We start from the raw sequence: 12,400 nt of genomic DNA, 5'->3' as shown, positions 1-12,400 counted from the left end.
CTGCCGAGAAAAAATGGCGCCTCCCGCGCTTTCCTGCCGCTGCCGCTGCTGACAACGCTGTTCTCCGTGCTTTTTATTTACACAGATATTTTTAATAGTTGGAGACTCGTTCCCGCCGGACTCGCTGGGACTTTTCCCTCCCTCTGCATGGTCCGAACGCCGACCTGCTTTGCAGCACCGGCCATCTCCCGAGTGCTCCACCCTCCGTCTCTGTTTGCCTCCGCCTTCCGACTCGCTGCTCGGCACCGCTGCAGAGCCACCCGATTGAGCCCCAGCCCACCGCCCAGGAAGGATTAGTGCAGTACCTGCCACCAGCCCGGCTAGCTGGTGAAACCACAGTTTTTTTTTGTTGTTTTTTTTTCTTCTTCGACCTTCGTCTGAGGAATCGATCTCCTTGAGGTGCTGCCGAATTGCAGGTAAGTCCGTTTCCAATTCGTCGCCACTGTTGTATCCGTGTGTTAATGGAGACACGGAATGCAGGAGTTGGTTTAACAGGTGTTTACTGAACAAAGTCTGGAGGTGAACTAAAAGATACAAGACGCTATACAGGCTTATATACCCGAGTGGTCACTACAGGTATTACAGTACACAGGGGCTCTTAAAGGTACATACACTACACGCTCCAGCCCAGGTAACATCCTGGTGAATCTCCTCTGCACCCTCTCCAATGCAATTACATCCTTCCTATAGTGTGGCGACCAGAACTGCACACAGTATTCCAGCTGTGGCCTAACCAGCGTTTTGTACAGCTGCATCATAACCTCCCTGCTCTTATATTCTATGCCTCAGCTAATGAAGGCAAGTATCCCATATGCCTTTTTAACCAACTTATCTACCTGTCCTGCTGCCTTCAGGGATCTATGTACATGCACACCAAGGTCCCTCTGATCCTCTGTCCTTCCTAGGGTCCTGCTATTCATTGTGTATTCCCTTGCCTTGTTAGTCCTCCCAAAATGCATCACCTCACACTTTTCAGGGGTAAGTTCCATTTGCCACTGTTCTGCCCGTCTAACCAACCCATCTATATCGTCCTGTAGCCTGAGGCTTCCCTCCTCGCTATTTACCACTCCACCAATTTTCGTGTCATCTGCGAACTTACTGATTATACCTTCTACATTCATATCTAAATCATTAATGTACACTACAAACAGCAAAGGACCGAGCACCGATCCCTGCGGTACACCATTGGACACAGGCTTCCAGTCACAAAAACAACCTTTGACCATCACCCTCTGCCTCCTGCCACTCAGCCAATTTTGGATCCAATGTGCCAAATTGCCCTGGATCCCATGGGCTCTTACCTTCTTGACCAGTCTTTGTCAAAAGCCTTACTGAAGTTCTTGTAGACTACATCAACTGCACTACCCTCAGCCACACACCTAGTCACCCCCTCAAAAAATTCAATCAACTTGGTTAGACATGATCTCCCCCTGAAAAAGCCATGCTGACTATCCTTGATTAATCCCTGCCTCTCCAAGTGGAGACTAATTCTGTCCCTCAGAATTTTTTCCAATAATTTCCCTACCACTGATGTTAGGCTCATTGGCTTGTAATTCCCTGGTTTATCCCTACTGCCCTAGATGAGCCAGACAAGATCTATTCTTCAAAAATCCATGCTGACGCCCTTTGATCAGCTCATACTTGTTCAAATGCTCAGTCACTCTGTCCCTGATGATAGATTCCAACAACATCAACAAATTGATAAAAAGGGAGAAAATAGAATGAGAGCAAACTATCAAGAAATTAAAAAATAGAGTGTAAAAGCATGTAAAAGGGAAGAGAGCAGCAAAGTGAGTGTTGGTTCCTTAGAGGCTGAGACAGGAGAAATTATATTATTGAATAAAGAAATGGCAGAGACTTTAAACAAATATATTGGGCTGGATTTTCAGTGTGCTGTGAGGCGGACTTTTAGGCATGCGGGGGGCAAAAATCCTGAATTCGGGGGTCCCGACACCATCCCGCCCAAAACCCGCCTCCACGTAAGTTTCAAAGGAGGCGGGTACCCGCCCCGCACTGGGACCCACCGACCTGAGGCGGGAAGGGATTAGTGCCAATTAACTGCCTGTTAACAGGTAGTTAACTGGCAGTTTTTAGCCTAATCCCTATTTTGAAGGGTGTCGTGAGGGATTCCCAACAGCTCCAAACCACGCCAGGTTAGAGCAGGCGGGCCGTCGGGTTGAAGGACTTGGAGGGGTCAAGATGTCGGTGTTCAGTTGAATGATGGGTGCATGAGTGCAAAGGTAAGTGTGTTTGGTCTAAAGTGTATAAAAAAGTTTAAATTACCTGTACTTACCTCTACAGCCTTCCTTCCTCTAGGCTTCGGGAGTCCATCATTCAGCCGGCACTGAAAGCAGAATGGCCGCGAGCTGTCAAAAGTGACAGCCTTCAGCTTTCAGTGCCGGCGTGATTTCTAACTGAGTCTGCATAGAAGGACTCAGGTTAGAAGTAAGACTGTCAGTGTTTGAAAGCTTCAAACAGCTGTGAAACACTGATATTTCATCTGTCAGCACGTCTTGACAGATGAAATTTCAGTCTGTGACGTCACCTGTTGCCGGGTGGCCCTTAATTGGCCTGCTGAGCCCGCTGGGCGGGCTCAACAAGGTCAATCAAGGGAAAATCGCGTGGATTGGCCGCATCTCGATGGAGGCGGGACTAAAACCCGAAAGTTGTAGTCCCGCCTCCTTCCCGACTGCTGAGTGAAAATCCAGCCCATTGTAACTTTCTTCACAGTAGAAGACACAAAAAGCATACCAAAAAATAATGGGGAACCAAGGGGCTAATGAGAGTGAGGAACTTAAAGTACTTAAGAACAGTAGAGAAAAAGTACTTGCGAGAAAATTGGGACTAAAAGCCAACAAATCTCTTGGACCTGATGAAGTGGGGAAATGTGAGGTTATTCACTTTGGTAGGAAGAATAGAAAAACAGAATGGCCCAGATATTCTGATGCTTACGGGCGCATACGGGCTGTGTACCCACCCATAGGGACATCGGAAATGCTGGTTTCAGACATGCACAGCGCATGTGCTGAAAACCAGCATTTCCAATCTGTCAAGAATGCTCTTGACAGATCCTCTGGCTGCCCTGGAGAAGGGCCTCTGCAGGCGGATATTTCCGCTTTATGGAGACCCTCCACCCACAGAAAACCCTTACAATTCTTCCGCCTGGTAAAAGCAGGCATAAGACCTACTTTTACCAGGATAAGAGTTAAAAAAAAGTTTTAAAAAAAATTCACTGCTTTATCATTTAAAAATACCTTTAAAAAAAGGTAAGTTTATTTTTAGCCCTGTAAAAAACTTTAATTATTCTTTCAAAAAATTAAATTTTTGTTTAAAATGTTTAATTTATTGTAATTTCAAGTCATTTTAAAAATGTGATTTAAAAAAAAATGTATTTAAAGTTTTACCATGTTTTTGGGGTGATCTCCATTCATATATTTGACAGGTCTTCCTATCAAGTGTATGAAGGGAGATTCCCTTCTTTGGTTGGCTCCCCGTGGCCCACGTGATCCCAGGGACGCTGCGAACTACCTGCGCCTCTGGGATACGTGGGCCCTGCGCACTTGCAGTTTGGAGAGGCCCAGGAGCGGAAGCGTGTGCGTCCCGGGAGCCCTCAGGTAAGGGCATAGATTTTTCCAGATCGCTGGCCTCCACCCGCCGGAGGCCTGCGATCGGAAAATACGGACCAATATTTTTTAAATGGTGAGAAACTATTAAATGTTGGCGTTCATTCTCTAAATATTTGCAGGCATCACGGCTGTGAAAGATGCCAGAGCACCATACTCTTGTTGCTGCCCCTCCAGGATCACCCTCTTTCTGGATGGCCCCTGAGGCCCAGGGTCTGCATGCAGCTCAGCAAAGCTTGGAGCATTCTGTGCCCTCCGGTGAGGAATCTCCACTGCTGTCCCTGTCAACACCATCTGCTGATGCTCACTTGTGAGTTGTGAGACAACAGGTGACAACACTACTCTATGGAGCAAAGAATCCACTGATGTGTGCATATCTACGCTGGTGCTGGGTGCGCTTGGGTCTGCTGACGGTGCACCCACAGTGGCTGGAGGTACCTCTGAGGAGTCATCTTCCTCCTCTGGCTGGGCAATGTGGGGGGGGGTGGTTCACTTGATGGACCTGTGGGAGAGTAAAGAGATGAATTAGAAGTGTTATACTAAGAATGGGTAATGATACCATGATGACATTTCACTGGCTGCTGACATCAGTCACCATATGGGTGACTGTTGTATGCCCTGTGATTGTATGAGATGTGATTCTGTCACCAGGTTGCTGGGATGTGCCCCTCTCTCCATCGCCCTCCATCACCATCTCTCGAGCTCCCAAAATTTTCAGAGCCACCTCCTCTGATGCTGTGAGATGTGCAATTATTGGAGGGCCACCTCCAGTTCTCTCCCTCTCCCTGTTGTGGGCTCTCTTCTCCCGCAAGGAGGGAAAGAAGAGAAGTTTGAGTGAGAGTGATGGAATTAGTGTAAGGAATGGATGGGTTACAGCTGTAGAGGGTGACTATGAGGGATTGGGGTGCCAATACCAAATGGCCTCCTTCTGTGGTGTTACTTGCTATGATTGGATGACATAGGATTACTTAAGATATACGACACATAAACAAGCAATTCATCCCAACCAGTCCAGCTAGCGTTCATGCTCCACTCGAGCCTCCTCCCGTCTTTTCTCATCTAACTCTATTCCCTTCTCCCTCATATGCTTATCCAACCGCCCCATAATTGCATCTATATTATTCGCTTCAAACACTCCCTGTGGTAACGAGTTCCACATTCTCACCACTCTTTGGGTAAAGAAGTTTCTTCTGAATTCCCTATTTGATTTCTTGGTGACTATCCTATATTGATGGCCACTAGTTATGCTCTTCCCCACAAGTGGAAACATTCTCTCTGTATCCACTCTATCAAAATGTTTCATAATTTTAAAGACCTCTAGAAGGCCAAGAGAAAAGAGACTCAGCATGTTCATCCTTTCCTGATATGTATACCCTCGCATTTCTGGTATCATCCTTGTAAATCTACTCTGCATCCTCTCCAGTGTCTCCATATCCTTTTTATAATATGGCGACCAGAATTGTACGCAGTACTCCAAGTGTGGGCTAAACAACATTTGATACAAATTTAGCATAATTTCACTACTTTTCAATTCTATCCCTCTAGAAATAAACGCTAGTGCTTGGTTTGCTTTTTTATGGCCTTGTTAACCTGTGTCGCTACTTGTAATGATATGTGTATTTTTACTCTGAGATCCCTTTGCTCCTCTACCCCACCTAGACTCACACCCTCCAAGTAATAAGTGACCTCCCAATTCTTCCTACCAAAATGTAATAGCTCACATTTATCTGTGTTGAAATTCATTTGCCAATTATATGCCCATTCGGCAAGTTTAATGCCTTCCTGTAATTTTTTGCAGTCCTCCTCAGCATTGACTATCCCTCCAATTTGCTGTCATCCGCAAATTTAGAAATTATGTTCTGATTCCATATTCTAAATTGTTAATATAAATTGTGAACAACAGTGGCCCCAGCACTGATCCTTGTGGAGCATGACTTATCTTCTACCACTCTGAATAGCTACCCTTTACCCCTACTCTCTGCTTTCTGTCTTGAAGCCAGCTAACTATCCATTCTGCTGCTTGTCCCCTGACTCTACATTCTCTGACTTTATTCAGTAGTCTATTATGTTGTACCTTATCGAAGGCCTTTTGAAAAATCTAGATAAGTTACATCTACTGCATTACCCTTTTCTACCCTCTCTGTTACCTCTTCAAAAATTCAATGAGGTTGGTCAAGCACGATGTTCCCTTTTGAAATCCATGCTGACTATTCATTATTATATTTTTGGTTTCTAGATGTTCTTCTATTTTTTTCCTTTAGTATGGATTCCATTATTTTTCCTGCCACCGATGTAAGCTGGTTGGCCTATATTTCCCTGGACATGTTCTAGCTCCCTTCTTAAATATAGGTATTATGTTAGCTATCCACCAGTTCTCTGGCACTACACCTTTTTCTAATGAATTATTAAATATGTGTAGTAATGCCTCTGCTATCTCCTCCCTAGATTATTTTAAATACACGGATGTAATCTGTCCAGACTGTGGGTTTTATCCTCTTTGAGTTTGATAAGTTTATTTAATATATTTCCTCTTTTTATTTTAAATGTAGTTATCTCATTACTAATCCGATGTCATATCCACCTGTTCTATCTGATTGCATTAGGATGAGGGTGAGTGTCAGGGGTGGTTAGTTAGAGGAGGATGTAAGTATATAGAGAGAGGGATGGGTGGACATGCAAGATAGGCTGGTTTGAGCAATGATGTGCAGGAGTAGGCTTGGGAAGGCAGAGTGGCAGAGTGATGGAGATGTGTCGACAGGCACTTCAGGATGAGGGTGAGTGTGGCATTGCACTCACCTTTCCTGACCTCATGAGATCATTGAAGTGTTTCCTGCACTGTATCCAGGTCCTCCTAGTCACATCCCTGCTGCTGACCTCCTCAGCTATATCCAGTCAAGCTCTTTTTGTTGCTTGTGGAGGTCTCCTTTGCCTGTCAACAGGGAAGAGGACCTCCCTGCTTGCTCCGACAGCCTCCACAAGAGTATGCAAGGAAGAATCAGAGAACTGTGCTGCAGCCCTCTGTCTTTGGCTATCCATGTTTCAAAGGTTTTAGCTGTACAGTGGCCTTTCTTTCACACCTTCCACCCTCCTCTAGAAACTTTCAAGTGAGTTCAGTGCAAGGCTGCTTCTAAATACGGGTGCTGGAAATGAGTCATCGATGATGTCATCAGACACGCACCATTTAATAGGGCCGGGAATCCCGCATGACTCTTTAAATTGGGGCCATTAAGTGAAAGTCGCTCTGAGCAACGCGTTGCTCAGAACATCACAATCCCGACTCGCTACGCAGCCCGCACGCACCCAACCCAACGCAGAGGTGAAAATTCCGGCCTAAGTATTCATTTAGTAAGTCTGCCATTTCTTTTTTACCCATTATAGTCTCACCTGCATCTGTCTTTAATGGGCCCACTTTCCCCCTTCTTACTCCCTTTCACTTAATATATTTAAACAAAATTTCACTGTTAGCTTTGATATCCGTTGCAAATTTTATTTCATATTCCTTTTTGCACCTCTGATCACTTTCTTTGTATCTTTCGTACTTTCTTTATAGCTCTCCCAGTCTGCTGGATTTCCACTCATCCTTGCTTTTCTGTAAACCTTTTCTTTTAGCTTGATACTGTTTCTTACCTCATTTTTTGACTGTGGTGGCTCAAGAGCACCAGTGGAACTCTTGTCTTTTGGGGTATGTTCTGGTTTTGCATTGTACCAAAAACTTCCTCGAAAACTTCCCACTGTTTGTGGGTTTACCCATTAACAGCTCAGCCCAGTTCATTGTGGTCTATTTAGTTCTCATCCATTCAAAGTTCTTGCTTAAATTTAAAACTTTGGTTGTGACTCTTGCTTCTCCCACTCAAACTTAATATTGAATGTAATTACACACATATATTTCAGCCACTCTCATGTGTCAGAATGTCTCTAACACAGGCTCCAGCTCAATGACTGTGAGCAGTGACTTAAGGCAATGACATTTCCTATAAGTGTGGTGACCCGGGGCAGTCTCGCTGTCCACAGCAGAAATTACCATGGTGGCCGATTGCAGCAAAACACAATTGGTTTGTCCACCAGCTGAATCCATGTGACAGAATTTATTTCAATTAAATCGTTTCTAAACTAAGCTCCTTTTCTTTGTTCTATTTAAAGGTGTGGGGATCACTATGATCATTGTGATTACAATTGTCACCATTGCCTACAACTGTATCGTCGGCTACAGCCTGTTCTACTTGTTTGCTTCCTTCCAATCCCCCCTGCCATGGGCAGACTGCTTCAGTTGGTGGGGTGCAGATGAAACATGCAGCAGGACTCCCAAAGGTATTGTGTTAACTTCTATTTGGTGATTCCCTTTCTACTTTGCATCTCTGCTTGTACATATGTTTGCGTGCTCTCTTTGCTTGTGTCTCTCTCTTTCTATCTCTGTTTGTTCTCAATAGTTTCTCTTGTCTGTGTATCTGTTTGTGTCTCAATAATTTCTCTTGTCTGTGTGTCTGTGTTTGTTCTCAATAGTTTCTCTTGTCTATGTTTCTCTGTGTTTGTTCTCAATAATTTCTCTTGTCTGTGTCTCTGTGTTCTCAATAGTTTCTCTTGTCTGTGTCGCTCTGTGTTTGTTCTCAATAGTTTCTCTTGTCTGTGTATCTCTGTTTGTTCTCAATAGTTTCTCTTGTCTGTGTCTCTCTGTGTTTGTTCTCAATAGTTTCTCTTGTCTGTGTATCTCTGTTTGTTCTCAATAGTTTCTCTTGTCTGTGTCTCTCTGTGTTTGTTCTCAATAGTTTCTCTTGTCTGTGTATCTCTGTTTGTTCTCAATAGTTTCTCTTGTCTGTGTCTGTTCTCAATAGTTTCTCTTGTCTGTGTCTCTGTTTCTTCTCAATAGTTTCTCTTGTCTGTGTCTCTGTTTGTTCTCAATAGTTTCACTTGTCTCTGTGATTCGGTGTTTGTTCTGAATAGTTTCTCTTGTCAGTGTATCTCTGTGTTTGTTCTCAATAGTTTCTCGTATCTTTGTATCTCTGTGTTTGTGTTTCTTTTATTCGCTTATCAGACCTGGGTGTCGCTGGCAAGGTCAGCATTTATTGCCCACCCCTAGTTGCCCTTGAGATGGTGGTGGTGAGCCTCCTTCTTGAGCCACTGCAGTCCGTGTGATGAAGGTACTCCCACAGTGCTGTTAGATAGGGAGTTCCAGTATTTTGATCCAGCGACGATGAAGGATCAGCGATATGCTTCTAATTCCGGATGGAGTGTGACATGGAGGGGAACTTGGAGGTGGTGTTGTTCCCATTCGCCTGCTGCCCTTTTCCTTCTAGGTGGAAGAGGTCACGGGTCTGCTATGTGCTGCTGAAGATGCTTTGGTGAGTTGCTGCAGTGCATCTTGTAGATGGTACACACTGCAGCCATGGTACGCTGGTGGTGGATGGAGTGAATGTTTAAGGTGGTGGATGGGGTGCCAATCAAACAGGCTGCTTTTTTCCTGGATGGTGTCGAGCTTCTTGAGTGTTGTTGAAGCTGCACTCATCCAGGCAGGTGGAGAGTATTCCATCACACGCCTTACTTGTACCTTGTAGATGGTGGAAAGGCTTTGGGGAGTCAGGAGGTGGGACACTCACCGCAGAATACCTAGCCTCTGACCTGCTCTTGTTGCCAATGTATTAATGTGGCTGGTCCAGTTAAGTTTCTGGTGAATGGTGACCCCCAGGATGTTGATGGTGGGGGCTTCGATGAGGGTAATGCTGTTGAATGTCAAGGGGAGGTGGTTAGTGTAGTGTATATACCTTTAAGGGGGGGAACTATCTTTTACAGCTCATGTATACTGCAGTACCGGCAGTGACCACACCTGTATATAACACTGAGTAGTAATCTGTACAGATCAGTTCCACTGTGAGCCACGTTGAGTAAACACCTGTTGTACCGTTTCTCCTGCAGTCTGTGTCTTATTATACCCGGACACAACATTGGCGACAAGGCAAGTTCGAACCTACCTGCAACTCTGCATCACCTCCCGGGGATTCGTTCCTGGAGATCAGTGGATTGGAGGTCAAGGCCAGAGACTCTGGCGTCGACCACGGGCAACCGCCCAGTCATCCAGCAGAGACTCGAGAATTGCGGGGGAGGCTGTCGAGAGCCAGGCTTGGCTTTCCAGTCGAGGCGGTCCAGCGAAACGGGCTGGCAACAGGTAGTGCGCAGACCCTTCCCGGACAGCGACGGGCTAGAGCCCGACCGAGCGGCACAGCAAAAGGGCCGAGCAGCATCAACGGGGGAGAGAGAGAGAGAGGGCAGAGTGCACAGGGCGCAGCCGGTGCTCAGGGGCCAAGCAGCGTCGGAGAGAGGGAGAGAGAGGTGCACAGAAACCCGCGAGGCGCCGCCATTGCCATGAGCACCACCGAGAGCGGCGTTGGCAGCAGCGCAGGAGAAGCACGCAAAACCTACAGGGCGCCGCCATTGCCACGAGAACCGCCGGGAGCGGCGTTGGCAGCAGCGGGGAGGAAGGAAAGCGCAGGAGACGCCATTTTAAGTCATTGGGAGACGCCATTTTAAACACACCCAAAATGCCAAAGAGTGGCAGTATCACCGCATTTGACAATGAAGTCGAAGATTGGACTACATATGTCGAACGAATAGAGGTGTACTGCAAGGCAAATGAGGTGTCAGATGACAAGAAAGCGTCGGTATTGTTAAATTTAATGGGTGCAAAGACGTATGGGTTATTACGAAATCTAGTAACCCCAACAAAGCCAATGGAAAAGAGTTTTGAAGACATAGTAACGACACTACAGGAACATTTAAACCCCACACCGCTGCTGATAGCAGAAAGATTCAAGTTTCACAAACGGAACCAGCATAAGGATGAAAGCAAAGCTGATTGTTTAACAGAACTGCGCAAACTATCGAAACACTGCCAGTTTGGAGCGGGACTGGCAGATACCTTAAGGGACAAGTTTGTGTGTGGGCTTCAAAGTGAAGGAACCCAGAAACGGCTTTTATCTGAAAAGGACCTTACGCTGGAAAAGGCTTTCAGCATTGCGGTATCATATGAAGCAGCAGCACGGGGCACTGCAGAGATACAACAGAGACCACAAGAATATGGCACAAACTAAATGTCATATGGAACAGAGAAGTGCTATCGCTGCGGCAGAACAACACACGACCAGAATGATTGCTGGTTCAAAGACAAAGTGTGCAGACAGTGTGGAAAAGTAGGACACATAGCACGAGTCTGCAGGTCGGGAAAGAAAACCAGTTATAAGAAACCTACCAAAGGAAAGTACAAGAAGGTACATAAGATGACGGAGAATAGTTCAGACGAACAAAAGAGTGAAAACGACTCCGAAAGCAGGGAACTGAGTTGTCTGAAACTACATAATGTGATCACAATGGAGGATCACTGAACCATTTGGGTCACTCTCAAGATAGCAGGAGTCCAGGTAAAGATGAAATTGGACACAGTATCAGCCCTAACAGTCATAAACCGACGGGACTATGAGCGGCTATTCTCACACATACCCTTGAGAGACACAAAAATTATTTTGAAGACGTACACGGGACAAAAAGTCTACCTCAAAAGAAAAATAAGGGTGACCGTTATGTATAATGGTAAGGAAACACCAAAACTAGACATGTATGTATTGCAAGATGGAGGACCACCATTACTGGGACGTGAATGGATCCGGAAAATACAACTGGATTGGCATTCCATACAGGCACTGACTGTGGCTGACAAAAAGGATGACGACGTCACACCTGGCTGACTGTCAAAGATCCTAACTGACGCGAAAGAAGTGTTCCAGCAAGGACTCGGAACACTAAAAGGCATGACAGCGACGATTAAAATTGAAGAAAACGCAAGCCCAAAATTTTTTAAAGCCAGACCAGTACCTTATGCGATCCGCCCAGCCGTCGAAGCAGAGCTGGAGAGTCTGGAACGTTCAGGTGTACTGTCCAAGGTAGACTGGAGCGAGTGGGCTACACCCATCGTCCCTGTGATGAAAAAGTCGTTGAGCAGCACGCCTGGGGAAACAAGGAAGGTTCGCATCTGTGGGGACTTTAAGGTAACAGTGAACCCGGTCCTTCACACCATACAATATCCACTTCCGCGGATTGAAGATATTTTCGCCTCGCTATCTGGAGGGAAATGCTTCACTAAGATTGATCTGGCCCAGGCGTATCTGCAAATGGAGGTAGAAGAAGCATCAAAAAAAATACCTCACAATCAACACCCATAAAGGTCTCTGTAATAATAATAAATAACTTCTGGTTGAAGTTATGTGCACATCATTTCCTGTGAACTGTGAACTGTGAACTATGAACTCTGTGCATACCTCACTTCCTGTGCATACGTCACTTCCTGTGTTTGGACTAGTATAAATACTGAACTGCTCAGTATGTAAAGGGGCTTCTCCTAGAGGCATGGTGAAGACCGCTCTTGTATATAGTATAATTATAAGTTGCTTAAAGCTTACTTTAAAGTTCCTTGATGTGTGAGACTTTTTATTACATCAATTTAAGCAACTTAGTATTTATACTCACAAATACTAGACCTTCGGACAAACTCGGAGTTATGGATCCAGGGAACCACCCATCATGGAAAACATCCTTAAACCTACTCGTCTGGACTTGGACCCAAACGCACCAGCTGCTGGCAGGGTATGGAAGCATTGGTACCGTACTTTTGAGAATTTTCTTGATGAATGTAAAGCGAATGCTTCTACTAAACTGAGGATACTTATCAACTATGTGACCCCAACAGTGTTTGAATATGTTGATGAATGGGATAATTACGATGAGGAGATCCGGGC

General features: G+C 45.4%; 1 protein-coding gene across 1 annotated transcript in view; it reads left to right on the top strand.

Moving 5' to 3' along the window:
* LOC147124920 (sodium- and chloride-dependent neutral and basic amino acid transporter B(0+)-like) overlaps nt 1-12,400 on the top strand; it is a 617,991-nt gene that overhangs the window by 343,894 nt on the left and 261,697 nt on the right. Inside the window, exon 17 of the mRNA XM_085988400.1 lies at nt 7,764-7,931. Coding sequence (XP_085844526.1) covers nt 7,764-7,931 — 168 coding nt within the window. The remainder of the gene's footprint in view (nt 1-7,763; nt 7,932-12,400) is intronic.

The sequence above is a fragment of the Somniosus microcephalus genome, chromosome 1 (genome assembly GCF_052327205.1).
Source record: "Somniosus microcephalus isolate GS21.2 chromosome 1, FLI_Smic_1.0, whole genome shotgun sequence".
In the NCBI taxonomy this organism is placed as follows: domain Eukaryota; kingdom Metazoa; phylum Chordata; class Chondrichthyes; order Squaliformes; family Somniosidae; genus Somniosus; species Somniosus microcephalus.
This window is presented reverse-complemented; position numbering and strand designations above follow the sequence as displayed.